Consider the following 19,823-nt stretch of genomic DNA (forward strand, 5'->3'; position numbering starts at 1 on the left):
ACAGCAGCCTGCATCTCCGCCCTCCACTGAGTAATTTCGTTCTCATACCCATGTTCTCTAGACTGTGCTGAAATAGCTCCGGCTGCTGCTTCCCACCTCCACTTTGACTGTTCTCACCCATCCCTGTTCCCTGGCATAAGGGATCATAGACTGTTGGTTTTAATTCTGTGTTAAAATTGTATTGTTTCAGTTTGGGCAACCTGGAATCTGTCTTCCTTCCTCTCTGCCCTTTCTAAAGGCAGCTGTGGAGAAGTTCCTTTTTTAACCCATTCAGCCAGTTTCTGACTGTTAACCCTGTATATAACATGCATATAATTACCCTGATTCCCCAAAAATAAGACCTACCCTGAAAATAAGTCCTAGCATTATTTTTCAGGATTTTTGAAGATACTTGAAATGTAAGACCTACTCCAAAAATAAGCCCTACTTACAGTTCATAAAGGAAAGTCAATTTAAATAGCGTCCAGACAGCTATACATGAAAAAATGTAAGCATCTTTTGCAGCAAAAATTGTCTAAGACCCTGTCGTATTTTCAGGCAAACAGGGTACAGTACTTCTTGGATGCTCTACAATGCCATAAAATCTACAACCATTCAATTAAGGAATCTTGTACATTTCTCTGATTCTCTAGCTTTTCTACACACAGAGAGGTTTCATAAAATTAAATGAGCAACTCATTGAGTTTCAGTCCCATGTGGCCTTTGAACTCCCTCGCTCTCCGTGCAAGTTAAGTGCTACTTAGGAGGGGTTCGTACCTGCTGAAAATAGATGCCCGTCCGTACTCCCCGCTGCTCTGTGCACTGAGACCAGGCTGTGCTGAATGCAGCCCAGCTGAAGTAGAAATATGAAGCTGTGGACATTTGTTAACTAATTATATGTCTGGGTTCTGTGAAACCTTACAGCTGCTCAATATGTGTTTTGGAACCTTATTTATCAATACTCCCTTCAGTCAGGGATCAGATACCACTTAGCTGGTAGGAGAATGAATAGCACTCATGATGAGAAGCAGCCTTGGTTAATGGGTCCTGCTAGTAGGCCTTACTGTGTTTCAGATAGTTGCACATTTTTCTGCTTTATTTGTAGGTGTTCTCGTTTTTGCATCGAATGTGACTGATGTTGAATGTTACTCTTTGCTTTCAGTTGATTTGGCCTAGAAGACTTTCATAAGACTGTTCTGTTTTGGTTTTGTTTTTTTGTTTTTTTGGTTTTTTTTTCTCGCCATTATATACCTTGCTGTTGCTGCTCCTGGGAAATGCTTTTTTAGGACATGTTGAGTTGATGCCCCCAAAGATCAGAACATCATCCCTGTTGAGCTAGAACATTGCACTGCTTGCTTTCAACGTGATTGTTTTGTTGGAAACCAGGAAAGGAAACAATATGAAGTTTTGCTTTTGTAAGCCTCAGACATGCAAACATTTGTGTGTTTGCTTTAATTTCAGCCTATAGGCAGTGTTTGAGATTCTAATTTATTAAATATGTACTTCATAGTAAAGTATAATCCCAAAGGAAGCTAAATATATTACTCTATTTGTGGCAATTCCTTCTAGAGCTCTTCAAACTCTGGTTTACATGATAGAATACCTCCTACTATTTGTTTGGCCTAATTCTAGGTTGAACTCACCATTACATGTAAGTGGTTAAACGGAAGAGAGTTATTATATACAGGATTTAATTTTACAGGAATTCAAAGCTGTTATGTGATTCTCCTGTGCAATGTAGATGTTTGGTGGTTAGAGAGTATCTACAGGCCTTCCTCATAGCATGCATTCTTTTGATTATTAATGTCTTTAGAAGTAGGAAGGAAGAATTGCTTCCCACAGCATCAAATACATTCCTTTCTGAAGAAAGGTGGATGCCAGGGGAGCTGTTTGGAGGATCAAGGTGACTGTACAGGTGCTTTTGTTGAAGAAGACCAAACAATTCTATATGAAGCTAGCAGAATATTCGCCTGTGTAGCTGCTCAACATTTGGAAAAACTGGAATAGAGATATGCATGTTACGAATAACAAAGCAAAGAAGGGAAAAGCACAGTCACGCTAATCTCTTCTGTAGCTACTACTAACTGACAAATGCTGAAGTCAGCAGAGGCTGCCAAGATGGCATGGTGTTGGCAGCTTTAGAGTGAAAGCAGTTCCCTTTAGTGTTGGATCTGGACATTGTCATGAAATAAATAGGAAAAAAAACCGAAAATTTCAGGTTTACCATAAAAATGTATTATAAAGGGGATCACTTCCCTGGAAATGTTCTTTTTAGTTACAAAATAGATATTTCTGTAAATTTCACAGGGCCCTGGAGCACTTGAATAGTGCTTGTGTAATTAGACACCGATGTGTTATTCCAGCAATGTTGTCTTCCCGTGGAAGACTGCTGCTCAGGATCCTTTGTATAAGTATTAGGTGAAAATACAATGAATTTTAGTTTGGAAACAAATTACTATTACTTGAGTATTAGCTTTGTGTATCTATGCTTGCCCAACATTGCTTAAGCTCGTCTCAGATGAGCTAACTAGCCTGTGTTTCTGTCGCCTTTGCTGCACACAGTATTTTGGATTACTACACGCGGCACGTCTTCCCGTCAGACTTCTCTGGATATTGACAATTTCAAAAATGTACCAGTTTAGTATAATAATATAATATTTGGTTTCACAGTGGGATTTTCTTTAACAGCAATTGTATTTCTACATCATAATACAAGGTAGAATCTTTTTTATGCACTAAGGGTTGCACACAGTGACAGTTAAGACAGATACTGGTACCATCTTGGCAAGGCTGTTCCAAATGTTTCCTTTCGCTTAAGTGTCCTTAAGGTCCAGGCCCTGTGAAAGGAAGGGGGAGAGAGGGTAAGGACTAAAAGATCAAATAAATACAACTTTAAATATAAAAGCTTTCCAATTTCTTTTCAGATCGTGAATGTGTCACGGTTAGTTGGTGTTGATAACCCTGTGGAGCTGATCTATTTTGTGGAGGACCAAGATGGAGAGAGGCTCAGTGCTCTGAAGTGCTCAGATCTGATGAACAGAGTTGATATCCAGCGGGCCGCAATCATCCTTGGATACCGCATTGAGGGCACCGTTGCACAGCGTAAGCTCTCTCAAATCCACACTCATGCCAGCAAAGAGAAACAGGAAGGGTGACATTAATTTTTAGATTACGGCAGTGCACAGTGCCCACTGTTGCAGTGTTTCATTCTTGGAATGCTGCAATTTTTACAATCCTGAGGAAATAGCTTTTAGCAGTCTGGCAGTGAGCTATGTGATGTTGCTTTGCTTCTTGAAGACTGCTGAGCTTAGAAATACAAGAAGTCCTTAAGTGCAAGCCTCACTGCGTTCACTTCAGTGCTTGTGGTAGAAAAAATACTGTGCTAACTAGATACCTTCTTGGCATTTTCATCTCCTTCTGTTAGTCCAGTATTTCTGTGCACCTTATCTTGTCCAGGAACTTGCACAAAACCCACGATTGTGGGATGGGAGAGTGTCAGTGTGAAAGGGGTGTTTCCTTTAGCTGAGTAGTGGCAGTGAAGTTTAACACAAGTCACTATTTTTTTGTTTGTCTGAATTATCGTTTCTGTGAGTGAAAAATGTAGGCTAATGCTACTTGGGCCATTTTGGAGGATATAAGCAAAAAAAAGTAGTTCCTTTCCCTCATTGAATACAGTTGACCTTATTTTTATTTCTCCATCAGTCATGTACAAGTAATGTGATCTTTTAATAAAGATAATGTTAGAGTAATGTGGTCTTTTACTAGAAACATCCAAATAACAGTGGCAGGTCATATAAAGTCATATAATGACTTTATTTAGGAAGGCTGGTATGTAAATAATTTGTGGTAGGGAGTGAGGCTGAAGACTTTCTCAAAATTCCATGTTATGGTTAGGAAAGAAACTTCGAAGTATTTTAAAACAGTAGCAGACATGTATATGATCTACAAAATATCTCATTGATAGGAATGCTTAATTACCTTTTCTGTTTTCTCTGCCATATGGAGGTATGAGTTACGTTCTACCACAGGGTGTTTTGCCAATAGAACAAACGTGTCTGATTTTTAAAGTTCTCTGCAGAAAGAAAAGAAAGAAAATAGCAATAATGGCACCATCTGGATGGGTTTCTAAATTTTGACCCTTATTAAAGCAGTGGTTTAAAGATGGGTCAGAAGCTCACATACATCTGCTTAATATCTGTTAATGGACTGTAATGCTGGTTAGACAGAAATGTGAAAACTTGCAAGAATAAATTCCCGTTACATAAATAAGTGTTGAACAAACTTAATGAGTGTTTTTGGCTTATCCTGCATGTTGAAACTTGTTATCTTTGACATGTTATTAGAAAGTTCTTTTAAGAAGCATAGAATCATAGAAAACTTATGTATTTCTTCTTATTGGAAGAAGCTGGATAAAAAAGGTTATTTTTATAACAGAAAATGTAATCTCATAAGTGAGCCATCAAATGTATAAAATATAAGAATTATAATATGTTCCTTTAATGTCTAGGTTCATCATTAGAATGGCTATTAATAAAACGTTATATAAAAATAAGTTGGCATTATTTTTAACTTGAAAATGTCACTTTAAGAAAGTGCATCAGTTTGACTAGAAATGTATTACTGCTGTGGTTTTTAGTCGTACATATAACCACTATGCAAAATAGAACAAATGAAAGTGTTGTTGATTCTTCCAGTTTGCTGTTTACAAGCGTGACTGGTTTGATTACACTTCCAGTAGTTTTGTCTTCTTGTTTGGGGCTAAGGGATCTCACAGACTGACAATGAAACAAAGAAAGGAAAATAGGCTTAAAAAATGCAGAACTATACACCATGAAGAGGAGGGTCTTACTGATTTCAAATTGCCTCTGATTATTGATGGGGAAGGTAACAAAATATATTACTAAAAAGAAGAGGCAGCTGATAATACTGCTTAAAACAGGAAACAGGCAGTACTATTGAAACGTCCTTCTCAACTTGCAGTTAGTGGTAAGTCATTTTTCTGGACCCGTTTCACTGTGTCAGCTCAGTTTCAGGTTGCAGAATGATGAGGCAGAAGTGCATTTTCGTTAGTATTTTAAGCACACGTCTTCAGAAGGAGGTAGGCCAGGACAATCCATCACCTGCCCCATGCTTCCTGACCATGACATACGTTAACTTATAGGTGGTACGACATTTTGTGTCATGTGCAACTGGTTTCTGATAAATGCCTTAACTAACATCTACAAGAACATAAAAGTACATAACCTTTAAGCATCCTCAGTTTAAAATACATAACCACATAATATTGCTGTCTTCCTTTTAACTTCACAGCTGTGGAGAAGCTGAAGGAGTCCACCTCAGAGTCACAGAATAGCAACCTGTGGATTATTGTTGGTGTGGCAGTCCCAGTTGCAGTGGTCCTTCTGATCGTCATTATTTTGTACTGGAAACTTTGTCGAACAGACAAACTGGAGTTTCAGCCAGACACGATGAGCAACATTCAGCAGCGACAGAAGGTAAAAGGGGAAGCTGTGCTGAGAGGAGCTTGATTATTCTGAGCAGAAATAAATGTGGGAGTCTAGGGAACACCCAAAATCCTTAAACAGCCTGTGGAAACAGTTTCAAAGCCTTTCAGTTAAGAAAAAAATTCAAATTGTAGTTGAAGTCAAGAATCCCATAGTGTTTTATTTGTTCTCCTAGGCATATGATATTGCATTTAGACAGATACATCCTTCTGAAATGTGGGCACTGAGGTTGAAAGTAACCTTTCTAACCTTTCTTTATCACTTCAAGGCTCTGGCTAGGATTGAGTAAGGGGAAGTGTGTACTGAGTGTTGAATCACTGACCTTGTTTTCTGCAGAGGACTGAATTTTTCCTTGGAAAGCTTCTGCTGAACTGATTTGACAGCTAAACCACACCATCCATTGTACCTCATGCTGGAATTAGAATTTGCTAGAGCCTATCCTTGCTGCTCTGCATTCTGCCAGGGCTCATGTCACTGTTGTGAGAGCTTGTTGCAGGAATCTGCATGAGACTGCATGGGTGAGCATGTTGACTGGGCTGTTGGAGGACTGGGTTAAGATGGTGAGGAATTCAGAAGTCTGTCTTTTTCCTGCCCAAGATGGTAAATTAAAAAATATGTGACCCAGGATTTTCACAAAGTCTGTATTCATTAAAAAAAAAATGGAGAAGTGACTAAAGAGTTACAAATCCTACTTTTCCTTTTTACAACTGTAAGGAACCAGTCTGTGTGTCAGAGATGGTTATTACTGATTATACTTTCAGAGACATTATAAAAGGTAAAATAATCCGCCTGTGCTAATCCTGTAGTACTGTAGTCGTGTTCTTGTACTGTCACCTCATGTTCAGTCATATAGTTTTCTCTGTAACAAGCCTTGTCTGTAGACCATGCTCTTGTTCAAGATAATTAATGATGTGAAAGATGAGAGAAGCAGGAAGCAGTTGCACTTCCAAAGCAGTCAGAACAAATCAATAGTAACTTCCTCTTGCGTTGCCACTGCAGATTTAGGGTGTCAGAATCAAGGTCGGCAACAAGTGGTACCCTTTGACGAACTTCTCCCCCGGTACCTTGTTGCACCTGTACTGTGGTAATACATAATGTGGATTTTGATTGAGGAATAGTGTGAGAAGGGTCATACAAAAAAGCAGGAGAGGTTCATTACCCTTGATACACTATTTCGTCACATACCTTTTCACTGTCTCTTTGCTGGTGCAAGCTTTTTGTAAGAAAGCGGTTGGTTTGGCTGTAAGGCCAAAAACATCTTTTGTAATTTTACTTTCTTTTGGGAAAATGCCTCTGTTGTTTTTCTCCATTGCTTCCACCGTATTCTTCATCTTAATCATTCATGAGTCAGAAACCTTAAACTTGTTTGTATGCAAGTCTCATTTCAGCTCGCCTAGGGAGCCTGTCACTTTGCCTTCTTTAGGCAAGTCACTGCAAGCCAACTAGAAAGAACCAGAATGGACATCTAGTCCAGTCCTTGTGCTGGTGGATGGCTCATATTTTAATACTAAATGAGGTAAAGCAATAAAAAGTGTCTTAAATTTTTATCACTTAGTACATCAAATAACTGGCAGAATCTACTTTGAAAACCATTTTCCTCCTTTACCCAAGATCCAGAACTAGAGTCATACTCTGGCTTTCTTAGTAGCAAGCTGTCTTTGGGATATCTTCGTGTGGTCAAACACGGAGTTGGAATTCCAGATAGGAACAAGGCATACTTAACAGGCACTAAAGACCCTCAGATAGTCATAACAGTGTACAAATGATGAGGGACATTTGGTCTGGTCCCACCCTTTAAATTTTTTTTGTGTTTTTTATACTTTTTATTACATTAAATGCAAAGAAATGATCAAAGGATTTAGGCCTGTAAATAAACTGAATTGAAAAATTGACCAGGGCTCCCCATTCCTCACTGTACCCACAATTATTCCATTCTATCTTTACAGAGCTTGGCTTTGGTAACAAAAGGAAGCAAAAGCCTGTACGACATCTCTAAATGGAAGGATATTTAGTTTAAAGATCTGTGTTTTTCTCTTGGAATCAATATTTCATTGGTGAAATCCATAAAGGGGCACTTACAGTGCTTGCTCTTCTCACTTCCATTAATCTTTAAAAAATTTTCTTTTCATGTAAATATAGAAATGGAATATATAAATATCAAAGTATTTCATTAGCATATGCATGGCATATCCATACTGGCAACTGAAGATAATTCTTTTCAACCATGTGGTAAGTCTACAATGTGGTTCACACTTGAAAATGTGTGTTGGTTGGAAGACAAGAACCTGAGATACCCTTTTCTTGTTCAGATGAAATAGAATATCATACTGCACTGGTGAATCTCCAGAGGTATCACAGTCTTTTTTTCAGCATGTTTAATTAGGCGTTTTAACATAGCAGATCAGTGGGCAGCATAATAATCGGTTAGAGTTCACAGTAGCAGCTGATAGCAAATTATGTCACCTGTGATTTAAAAGCCTGGAACAAGGTTGGGAGTGGGGTGGGGGAAGAGCCTGTTTGCTTCATGCTGGTGAGGAAAGACTTTGCCACTAAAAGGCTGATTCCTTGAAATGTCACGAGAGAGAACTTCTGTAAATGTACAGTAATGCAGATTACATAAGCAAGACTTAAATTTTGCAGCAGCTTTTTATTGTCAATTTAGAGTCTCTTACAAATTTGCATTCTTCTCTTCAGAGAGATGCTTTAGAAATGCTGCATATTTTCAGGATTCTAGAGTCCCATGTGTCATTCTAGTACCATGTTTTCTTTCTTCCTTCTTTTCACTTCATCACTTAATTCTGGTTTTAGACTCCAGCTTTTTCCTGAAATATTTTGATATGCACGCAGACAATATAATTATTTGAGTTTTAATTTTAATGTTCTATATGTAAAGGTTTACTCTTATGGAGTAGGTGTGATTTCTGTGTTCCTGTGACCACCATTAAAAGTTATAAGCTACATACCCTCACAGTCTATCTTCTGGTGAAGCAAAACAGTACTATTATCTGTTGATGCTAAGGTTCTTCCTGCCTTTTGGGTGTGCCTCAATGGTACACATCAGTGAGGAAAAGATCACGAGGTAGTTGCGTTATGCAAGAAATCACTCACACTGGCCAGCATATCATACCAGCACAGCTAACCTGCTTTGGTCCCAAATCTGCTCTGTGGACACCCCTTTAGAATATTTGGGTCACAGTCCCTCACTTTTGACTGTCGATAATAGTGTATTTTCCACTTCAGCAGGCATAGCTGTGTTGGAAAATACTCAGGCCCTGCAGTGACAAATCTGCAGAAGTACCCAAAATTGCATCTGTTATTTATGTGCCGTGGCAGCCCTGAAGCTGGGCTTGAGTCCAGATTTGCTGCTTGTCCCCACCCTCAAGGCCAGGTCACTCTCAAAGTAGATAATACAAAGATAATGTTTCTTTTAAGATGAGGACATGGGCAGAGTAGACTGTTCTATAGATTAAATGTACTGTGCCACTCAACCAGTTTGTGTTCTTTCCAGTTTTCCTTCTAGTTTCATCACAGGATCAGTGTGTTGTAGATAGGCTGACAGATGGGTCCTTCTTAAAAAGGCTCATAATGTTATTTTTTGCAAAGGATATATAGAGAGCCCGAACTCAAACGATAGTAAGGGGTGTTTTACTTCTGCATAGTCTCAGAAGTCTGCTACTTCAGTGAACATAAACATAAATACATATGAGAGGAGACTTTTGGGGGAACTGATGCTAGGAAAACCAGATTTGAAGATAAAAATATTGGATCTTGAAGAGACTCTGATTAGCTAATCAATCCCTCTGCCTCAGAACAGGACTAACAATACCTGAAAAATATTAGGTGACCTTTTTCATTTTGGAGATTAGATGGGAAAACATGCTTAGATCAAAGTTATTTGGACCCTTTTTAAGCTGGGAGCTAAGGAAGCAGGTCAGAGCAGTGAATTTCTATGCAAGATTCATTGGTCTGTGCAAGGATAATTCTTTTCAAGAGATGGAACTAAGATATTTAAAGGGCACATGAAGTATTCATGACATGTTCTGTAAGCCATAGCATCCTACTGGAAATTCACCTTGATGTGGTCTGGGTTGCTGCACAGGATAAAGATGTCTTTGGAAGTAAAAAGATGCACAAATGGCATTTTTAAATTACAGGATTTTCTCTCTTGCCATTGCCTATATCCACCACAACATTGCCTCAACTTTGAGCTTTTTTACTTGCAAAAGTGGACAGTTGAATTTATGCCATGGGTTATTTTTCTTCTTAAAGAAAAAATGCGTAAATATCTTTAATGCTCAAATCATCATTCTGCTCTCTACTGGACTACTGATATTTTTGTGCAAAAAATGCCATCAACCCTCTTCCTCTTCCCCAGAGAGAAAAAAACCCCACATTCTACCTGTTATCTGTAATGAAAACAAAGTTGTTAATGTTATTTCTTTCTCTATGGACATCCAAAAATTAAAATGAAACCTGGTTAAGTAGAGATTTCACTTTCTCTGCTGTGTACAAGCATCTGGAGAAAAAAGTCGAAGCCCTTGCTAGGAGTTTTCAGAGTTAGTTTCAGCTCTAGACAGTTACTGAGGGAAAGTCTCCCTGTGCTAATGACAAGAATCTCACATCTGTGGACAAGCTCATTGATGGTTTATTTAGAAGGTCTCAGATGCTCTCCTGTAAATGCTGCGCATGCTGAAGTCATCATCTTTGCAGTGCTAACTTGGAGTGATTTGCTCAGCTCTTAGTTTTTCCAAGGGCACATCCTAGAGCCTTAGGAGGAAAAAAAAAAAAGACCGGCTTCTCCAGCCAGGAGTTGCTCTTCTCTGGGGTCCTCTGTGTGCCACCATGGTTCTTATTGGCTGAACATGTTTCTCTGTCTCAGTGTCTGTCCTGTGTGTCCACATGGGGGCGGTGGGAGGTGGGTCGGTCCCTGTGAATCTTAGGACAAAGCGTGCAGTACCTTACCTCTCAGTGAGCAGTAGCACAGGTAGTGCCAGAGCTGGAGGGCTGCCAGTTTGCATCGTGTGCCAGCAAACCTCAGCTTATTTGTGATCACCTGGGGACCATTACCCGCCCTTACGTTTCTGCGCTAATCTGCGCTGTTTCTGACAGCCAGCCAGACCTCCCCGTGTCACTCAGTTACAGGTAAGGAGTCATGCGTTCTGCAAGATGTCTTAGAGAAGCTTGTCTGGATTTTTATTCCCCCCCCCCCCAAGCAGGAATATCTGATATCCGCATCTCATGTGTCAGGTGTTAACTTTACACCTCTGAATTGAGAGTTTTGCTTATTATTGTGTATTCAGTAGACTACGTCTTGGATGTTCCCAGGATCAGAGAGGCCAACCCTGCTGGAGGCTAAATACTAGGCTTCTGCTCCTGATATAAAGACTTCTTGTGATGTTTTGACATCCTGTAATGCTTTTGTTCATCTGTATAATGTCGAGGCAAGAGCTCTGCATTGCAGAATAATTCCAGTCAAAAGAGACTCACGTTAAGAAAGGCAACTGACATAAATCTTATAAAAACTACTTGAAAACTGACGTGAGTTCCTGCGAGAGATTCATGTCTGTGCCTACTGTTTGTATAACAAATATCATTCATTTCTAATAGCAAGCTTGACTAACTATCCAAAGTGTTGTCTTTTTGGAATTGGCATACAGGTTCTGCTTCAGAGTCAATAGCTGGTTTCTAAGAAGGAACACAGTATTCAACATCTTAATTATTTCTTAACAATACATTTCTGTCATGGCAATTCATCTGCATGAGCTTTTTTTGTAGTAACTCTTCTTCTGTAATGAGGATTAACTATTCATAAATTGTAGTAAAAAGATACCCCGCTTAGATATACTGCTTATACTGATAGATACAAAAAGTAAAACGTCTCCATCTGCTTTTTTACAAGCATGTGAGTTAGTTGTCTTGAGGTCAGACCAAAAGGCCAGCTAGTGCAGGAGCCAAAAGCAAAAGCCCATAGAAGGGAAGAAAAACAGGGCAAGTACATGTGATGCTTTGCCTTGAGTAACTCTTCAGCCTCCAGTTATTTGTGTCTCGGGGACTTTCTGTAGAAGTGACAAAACATAGCAGCCTTCAACAGATTTCTCTTCCATGAATTTGTCCTGTCTTTCTAAACCCATTTGAGCTGTTGACAGGGATTTCCACAGCATGTTATGTGAAGAACCATGTCATCTTGTTTCATCTTACTTTTATCCTGCCACCGCTTTGTTTTCTGTGATGTTTCTTAGTCCTTGTGTTGGAGGGAGCAGTGAACAGCTGATTTGTGGGCACCTGTTCCTTGCCAATACTGACTTTACAGATCTCCCTCATACTCTCATTTCCATCATCTCTTTTTTTCCAGACAGAGGAGGCCCAGTTTTCTCATCCCTTCTTTTGAACTGACCTTTGAACCAACTGCTGGCCTTTGAAAAGGCTGAACATTTTCAAATTATTTTCTGTCCTTTTTGAGAGAGGAAGACTAGAACTGAATATGCTATTCAAAACGTATGGATTTAGAGAGTGACGTTTATATGGAGGCGGCATTTGAAAAGGAGTTAAACAGAAAAATAATCCTTTTTCAAAATATGGATAAACTTTATACCATCCTAGACATAATAGACCACTGAGACTACCTTAATGCTGAGGAAATAAATTGTCTTTCCTAACGAAAGATGATAAAGAGTTTACTGTAGAATTTAGCCATTTTCGGAACAAGGAAGTGGGCCAACATCAAATCATTGTTGCCTAAGGTTTTAATGATGCTTGTCACTCATAGCTTCGTTTCAGCAAGCAGATTATTTCTACGACATACGTGAATGCACTTTCTGTGTGAATTAAACCATTACAAAAATAAATGAAAGTTGCTGACCTGTGCTCTATCTTAAAAGTCTGTTAACATTTTTCTCATTATTTGTGGAGAGAAAGTGTTTCTGGACTGTGTTGCTATGTTCTCTGTCCAGACAGTAAAAGCCATGTTATTAATGTATTTTACTCACAAGTTGAGAAAGGAGTTTTCTCAATTTATGCTATGTGTTGTGATACCTCTCTTAGAAGTTGCAGTTGATATCAGAGTTGTGTACGTGGCCTTGGAGGAGTAATTGTTTGACATAACTTATGGACAAAAGACTAGTGGAACTGATATACAGCACTGATCCTATAAAGTCAGTGATCTTTTTCTAACTTACTTCTGACACTTTTGTCCAACTGGCGTGCAAAGGAACCTCACCAAACTGTGATTAAGGTAGTATCCACCCTGCGGCATATCTGTCTGAGAAGGAAGGCTAAAACCGTATGTGATTCAGACACAAAATTCTGCCTGTTACAGCAGTTATCTCAGCAGCCTGTGGGCATAGATGTACTCAGAGTTAAGGGCTTTCAACAACATGATCCCTCTTGTATTTTGCGAAATTTACTGAGCTGTCGTGGTAATTTGAGTGTGACAGGAAGAAATGCACAAAGGAATAGAGGAGGAATGATGAAAATCCATGAGAAGAATCTGTCTTAAGAAAACATTTCAGAACAGGTGTCTTGAGAATTTCAGGCTTTATAAAGTTTTGTAAGTTTGCAGGTTTCTTTATTTGTTTTTAATCTTACTCCAGAAGCAGAATTCCTGAGGTGGTATTTTTTTGTGGGATTCCTGCTTTACCTACTATTTGCTTGGCGGTTAGCAGTAAACCGCAGATTGGACTTTTCAGAGGAGGGGAGGAGGGCCAGAGGCTGTACATGAGCTTGTCCTGGTTTTCTTCTGTGCCAGCGCTGGCTATACCATACACTACTTTTCCCCAACTTGATGACAGAGGCCAATGCAACTGTAAGCATGTTTCTTCTCCACAAGGACAGGTTTGCTCAACTTCTTTACATATTCCCGCTAATGGTGATAGTTGACAGAAGTGCTATTGCGATGACCAGTGTGAGATGTAGTATGTATGAAGAGGTACGTGGTCAGAGATCAGAAAATGGGCAGCATTTTGTACACACAGCTGCTTTTTTGGCCCTCAGATCTCAAAATCCTGCTGCTTCTTGAGATGGGACTTGCCATAGAGGGTACAGCCTGGAACACTGCTGTAGCAGAAGGGTGATGGCGTCCCACCTAAGAGGCAATATAGTGAACTGCCATTGCACATATACTTCTTTTTACATACATACACAGTTACCAAGTGAAAGTATTTAAATCAAATTAAAGACCTTTTTTTTTTTTTTTTCATTTGGACCTCAAAGGCATTTCCTAAACCAGCAACAGTGAAGGATCCCTCTGTACATTTCTTAGTGATGTTTAGTAGTTTTTTTTGAAAGTAGACTGAAAATGAATTTGTGCTGATGGCACAAGTTGGTTGCATCATATCCCTTTAGATAGGGAAATTGCATCAATGGCACAAAAAGACCTTGAGAACACAAATGGGTCTTCTTTTAATACGCTTTTTTCATTAACAAAGGTTTCTTTTGTCTTAAGTCGGAAATACATTATTTTTATTGATTTGCATGTATAATTTGTATGCATACTTTACAGGCAGTCCCTAGCTATGATCTCAAAGGGTTTTATGTTGAGAGCGAAGTAAACAAAAATACAGAGGGTATACTTATGTGCATAAGGGGTAGGAATGATATTAGAAGAATGAACTGAATAGGAAAATGAGACTGAGAAAGGTAAACATGCCTCAGTACTTCTAAATTCTTAGTTATTGGTAGATGTTTTAAATATATCATGGAACAGTCACTGCAAACAATATGGATGAATGACTCTTGTGGGAGGAAGAAGTAGGCACCATCTTGGATGGGATAGTAGAAACATGGCGAAACAAATGAGTTAAAATTAAGAAGACCCTAGCAAGCACAGTAGCAGTTGCAAGGAATTGTCCTTACTGGTGCATTGTGAGATAAATACAGTAAATTCACACTACCCTATGCTATGGTGCCCTGGGTATGCAGAGAAAGGTTCAGTGCTATGAATCCCAGGTTGTGGAAGGCAGTTTGTGATCTGTAATTGCTTCAAGACATCCTGAATCAAACAGACTTACATCTTAAACCCATATTAATTTTAAGAATACTGATTCCCATTGCCTTGCTGCATTAAAACTAGCAGATTTGAAAACTTTTTTTTTTCTGTAAAGTTTCTTTATCCTGTCATTTTGGTAACATTCCGTGTTCTTGCATGTTAGTAAAGTCATAATTCAGCAGGACTTGGAACACCTCTCCTGTGAGGACAGGCTGAGAGAGTTGGGGTTGTTCAGCCTTTAGAAGAGAAGGCTCCAGGGAGACCTTATTGTGGCCTTTCAGTGCCTAAAAGAGGCCTATAAGAAAGATGGGGACAGACTCTTTAGCAGGACCTATTACAAGAGGACAAGGGGTAATGATTTTAAACTAAAGGAGGGGAGAGTCAGGCTATACATGAGGAAGAGCTTTTTTATAATGAGGGTGGTGAAACCCTGTCCCAGGTTGCCCAGGGAGGTGGTAGATGCCCCATCCCTGGAGACATTCAAGACCAGACTGGACGGGGCTCTGAGCAACCTGATCTAGTTGCAGATGTCCCTGCTCATGGCAGGGGGGCTGGACTAGATGACCTGTGATGGTCCCTTCCAACCCAAACTGCTTTATGATGACTTCTTTACAGGGATACCTGTCCTGTGAATAGGTTATGTACCAACATTGAGTTTTATTTTTGCAATTATACTTAGCTCCTTTGTTTCCTTAGAAATGTATTTTAACAGCCTCTGCTCAATGGGTCTGTCTCTAAAAGGAACAAGGCAGGACTGTGGTATAAAATTAAGAGAAAATATTCTTAATACATTATGCTTCCTATTATGTGTAAATTCAAATGCCGCTTGTAAGAACCACAAAAGGAATACTGATTAAGTGTATTTCTTCTCTTCTGCTTTTTGCTGAAATTATTCACTGACCTATGTGTGTGGTATTTGCTTTCTTGAGAAGACACATTATTGACATTCCTGGTGTGTCTCTGCATTTAGCAAAACAGTATGTTGGCAAGCATATTATATTTCTGTGATTTGAACGGTACTGAAAATACTAGCTACTTGAATAGAATAAGTCTTGACCAAGGTGCAAAGGCTTTGTAGGCCTCTGCAGAAATTATTTTATTTTTCTACAAATTGAGCTTCAAATACTTTTTGTCTTTCAGTGTGTAACAATGGAATTAAAGCACTGTCTTGACTTAGAAATTTGAAATTATCTTCTCCTTAGATTTCAGCAGGTTCTGCATTTGTATAATAAAAAAAAGCCTTACGAATGCCATAGCTAAGACATGTTCATATTGGTGGTAACCTTCAGAGTAGTTTGTCTTTTCCCTTTCACAAATATATAAAGATAAAACAAATGAAAACCTTCTCTAACAACTTGCATTTAAAACAAGAAATCCTTACTAATACTGATTTTATGCAGTCTTATTTAAAGGCACTTGATGCTGATAAAATGGGCTCATTTTCAGCACCTGAACAGGTAGTGGTATCGGCACAAACATGCTCTTAAAAAGAGATTGTATTATTTACTTCGTGGTGGTGAAGTTGTAAGTAGTGGATGACTGATCCACACACGATATTTTGACTACCTGTTCTAAGATGAGCAGAGTTTGTCCAATCTGGTACACTATATAACTTGATATAAAGAAAAGGAAGAATGTGGCAGGTGGTACACAGAAGTTCATAAGAAAATGTATTGTAAGAAACTTCTTGAGTCTGGAACAACACTATTCATGCATTCTACTGAGTCTCAGTGATCTGACCATCTAGTCTTTCAGAAAGCAGAGTTGTGTTTTGGTGTCTTTCAAACATTTTTCACAGAAAATGTAGATTTTGGTTGGTATCCATTCTGAGTTAAAAGTCATAAATGTTGCCATGGTCTAAGAGTTATCAGCAGTGTAGTTGTTTTTTTTTTTTAAGAAAATAACGTGGGTTTCTGTTGGCATTGTTTCTGCAGTAGTAATTATATTAATATTTCTATTTCTCAAATAATGGGTATTATATTTAATAAATAATTTTATCATTTTTTTCATTGAGGACCATCTTTTCATATTCAGTCATATACCAGGTTTTTATATATGTATTTTCGTTTTTCATTCATATATGCAAACACATATACACATGCATTCTTTTCATTTGTTGACTGTAACTGGTATTGCCAACTTGAGCTTTTTTAGCAGGAGATATCTAGAAATGTTGTTATTTGGCTGTACAGAACTCGACAAGATTTGAATCATTCAGGCCAAAGTTTTCTGTTCAAGTGTCAGTTTTGTACTAAATCTTTTTTTACAGTGGCAAGAAGAGCTTGTTCTATTAAAGAACAAGGTTGAGATAAAATAGAATGCTCTGTACAAATTTAAAAAATCGTTTTGGAGAGGTTCTATTGCATGTTCTCAGCCTTTGGATGTGCGGGATGGGGAAAGAAAGTACACGGGACCAGAAGGTGTTTTTGTGTGATGCTTTTACCGATTCAATGGGGAATTGCCCATTTCTGACTAATTTTTAGACCTTTGGGAGGATGTTTGCATGCGATTGACAGAGTCTTGTTAGAGATTTACCAGTTAAATTCTCATAGGATTATACCTGTTCTGGGCACATAAGCTCTGTAGAGCTGTCACTTAAAAGCCGAGAGAGTTTTTTTTTATCTGTTGCTGTACACAGAGGTTGTTACGAGGCCAAATAAAGGAATAAGGAGCACTGAGCCTCAGGCTCTTAGTGTAAACTGGAACTGGCAGCTGGCAGGCAGGAGGAGAGAGAAGCAAGAAGAGTGTGATGGAGAGACTGGCTGTGCCTGTCAAGGAGGAGTTAAGACCAGATGAGGAGTTGACTTCCTGCAGCTTTAGGAAAATAGAGCCACAGTTGCTGCGGTGCCTGCACTGAGTGCGTCTTGAGGCCTGGGATGGTAAGACCTGAGACTTGGCAGTCCTCTGTTGCCAGCAAATGTCCATGAAATCCACTTAAAAAGTTTCAGCCACCCTAGCTGCAGATGTGCGTAGAATAACACATCCTTTCTCATCTTGCATTCTCTCCTTTCATTCTGTATTTGCTAGCTTCTGCATATGAAATCAGATGGGCATCCTGGTTCTACAAGTAACGTTTTTAGATTCTACTCAGTTTTGACGTACAGCGGAATGCCCAGCCTATGCCAGGGATTCTGCAGGTTGGGGGAGAGCAGGAGGGTTCCTGTGGAAGAAACAAATTTATGATTTTTGTAACTCAACACTCTATTGCAATGGTTGTACATGAGAGGATCCAGTTGTGATTGTTCAGATAATCTTAACTGTGCCTTTTCTTACAGTGTGAATGCCTGTCTTTGCAATAGTAGCAGTCTTTCAATTCAACTTCTGTGTGGTCTGTCTGCAGATAAACATTTGTGCGTACATCTGCTGTGGTGTGCATACTTGTACGCATATTGGTTTCTATAACTGTGCTTAGATGAAAGGTTATGCTTCAGCATAGCGCTACAGCTAGGAATAAGACTTTTCAAAGTTAAAAGTTGGAAAATTTATATGTTTGCATGTTACTTTTCTCCCCAGAGGGTTTACAAACCCAGTATGTTAGGGTTAAGTCTAAGGTAGGTTGACACACGTGCTTGACACACACAGTAATCTAAATAAAACCATACTAATTATTTCATTATTACTAGAATGTTTGTCGTCTTCGTTCTCCCTGCTCACCCCACCTGTTACCCTATTCAAAAAAGAGTAGTAACTTTGTAGGTCAAGTCAAGGGTGCTTAAGAAAGGGTAGAGGAACACCACTTCTGTGTGTGTGTGTGTGTGAAATAATTGTGCTCAGCACATGGTGAAGCCTGGCATCATCTTTGGGGCGAAGGAGGCTGGAGTCAAGGGAGGGGAATGTAGTGAAATAGAAAAAATGATCATTGAGTGTCAGCAGCAGGGTTGTATAGGCACAAGGGTGGAGTATTTAAAGAGTTAGGCAAGCTGGCGTGATAATTCTGGCATCAGTGAGAAGTTCCTCCCCACAAGAACTTTGGAAAAAAGGCATAGAAATTTGGGCTCGTTTGGTTTGGTTTTTAAGTGAGCAAGAGCCTGAAGACAATGTTCAATAGGTGGCTATGACTCAAAAAATGCAGAAACAGTTACACTTTCACCTGGTCTAGCCCAACAGTGCCTTTTTGGTCAGTGGTTGCGATGAGTTGCATAAATTCAGTAATTATATCACCCATAATGCTGAAGTGAAGGGACTGTTGTGAAGCTCAACAAAAATGGAATATAATGGAAGATGTCCAGATCTGTTCAATAATAGGCTTACTCATTTTGTGAGAAATAAACTCCGAAACCTCAACCCTTCAGATACTTGTTAGATTTTACAGGAGAGCTTTTGTTGCCATCTACTGGTTTAAATAGGCAGCTTGCTGTACGGCAACACTCTTTCTAAGAACCATTTGGAAGATGTTTGCTTACTGAGAAAATATTTTGAAGAGATTGTTTCAGAATATTCCTTAGGCAAGCTTATCTTTGGCATGATATCAGACGGTCATGTTTGTAGTTCGCTGTGCTGTTATGCCAAGCTTTATGAAAGGGGGTTCATTTTAAACATCTGGAACCTGACGCACCCATAAACGCACACTCCAACACATGCTTCACTTTGCAGGAAATCAGCCCTGGGAACACACAGAAGGTTTTATGCGTGTGCTGTGCTGTGTGCACTTTGAAAACTGGAGTTAACATTTCTTTCCACTTTCAACTTCCAAACTACATAAAATTGAGAGAGACTCCAAGAAAAACTTTCTTCTAATTAGTGTTTCAGAATGTCTAATTACTCCAAAGCCACAAAAAAGTCAGCAGGAGAACTTGAAACTTGGAGGCTTGATTAAGTTAAGTCTCAATCAAGTCACTGACAAGGTGAGACTAGCTTTTTTCATAAATACAGTTAAGAAAATGAAAGGCCCAATTCTGTGTCTTTCTCAAGCAAGGACACCCGTTGAATCTGTAAGCCTTTATTAAGATCTCTAGGATAAGTATCTAATTTCTCTAAACTCCAAGGCCTTTTATATATTTCTCTGTCTATTCAGTATGAAATTCCTAAGCGCCAGTTCTTTAGTACTTTGCTGGAGGCATCCATGCTGGCTGAAAAATTATTGTCAGACTGCTGTATAATTCAGATCTGCAAAATGTTTCATCAGCTAAACTAGGTGTTTGTACAAGAACTCCCAGACCTCCTGAAGATTTGGGGTGCTCAAAATGAAGAAGATCAGTGATGACATGTTATTCAAGTTATTTAAACTAACCTCGCTCATTTGTGGAAATGATAATCAAAAATGGAAACAGTGAAACAAATGGAAAGATGACCTGGCAGTGGTAACCATTTCCGTCAGTACACAGGCATATACAACCTTGCACCCACAAGTATTCAAA

At 39.0% G+C, this 19,823-nt stretch overlaps 1 protein-coding gene across 5 annotated transcripts in view; it reads left to right on the top strand.

Annotated features, from left to right (window-relative positions):
• Positions 1-19,823, top strand: part of KIAA1549 (KIAA1549 ortholog) — a 145,813-nt gene that overhangs the window by 96,319 nt on the left and 29,671 nt on the right. For all 5 annotated transcript variants that reach the window (XM_065840144.2, XM_065840160.2, XM_065840153.2 and 2 more), the window contains exons 9-10: positions 2,904-3,081; positions 5,290-5,474. In XM_065840144.2, coding sequence (XP_065696216.1) covers positions 2,904-3,081; positions 5,290-5,474 — 363 coding nt within the window. The remainder of the gene's footprint in view (positions 1-2,903; positions 3,082-5,289; positions 5,475-19,823) is intronic.

Source organism: Patagioenas fasciata, chromosome 1, assembly GCF_037038585.1.
Source record: "Patagioenas fasciata isolate bPatFas1 chromosome 1, bPatFas1.hap1, whole genome shotgun sequence".
NCBI lineage: Eukaryota > Metazoa > Chordata > Aves > Columbiformes > Columbidae > Patagioenas > Patagioenas fasciata.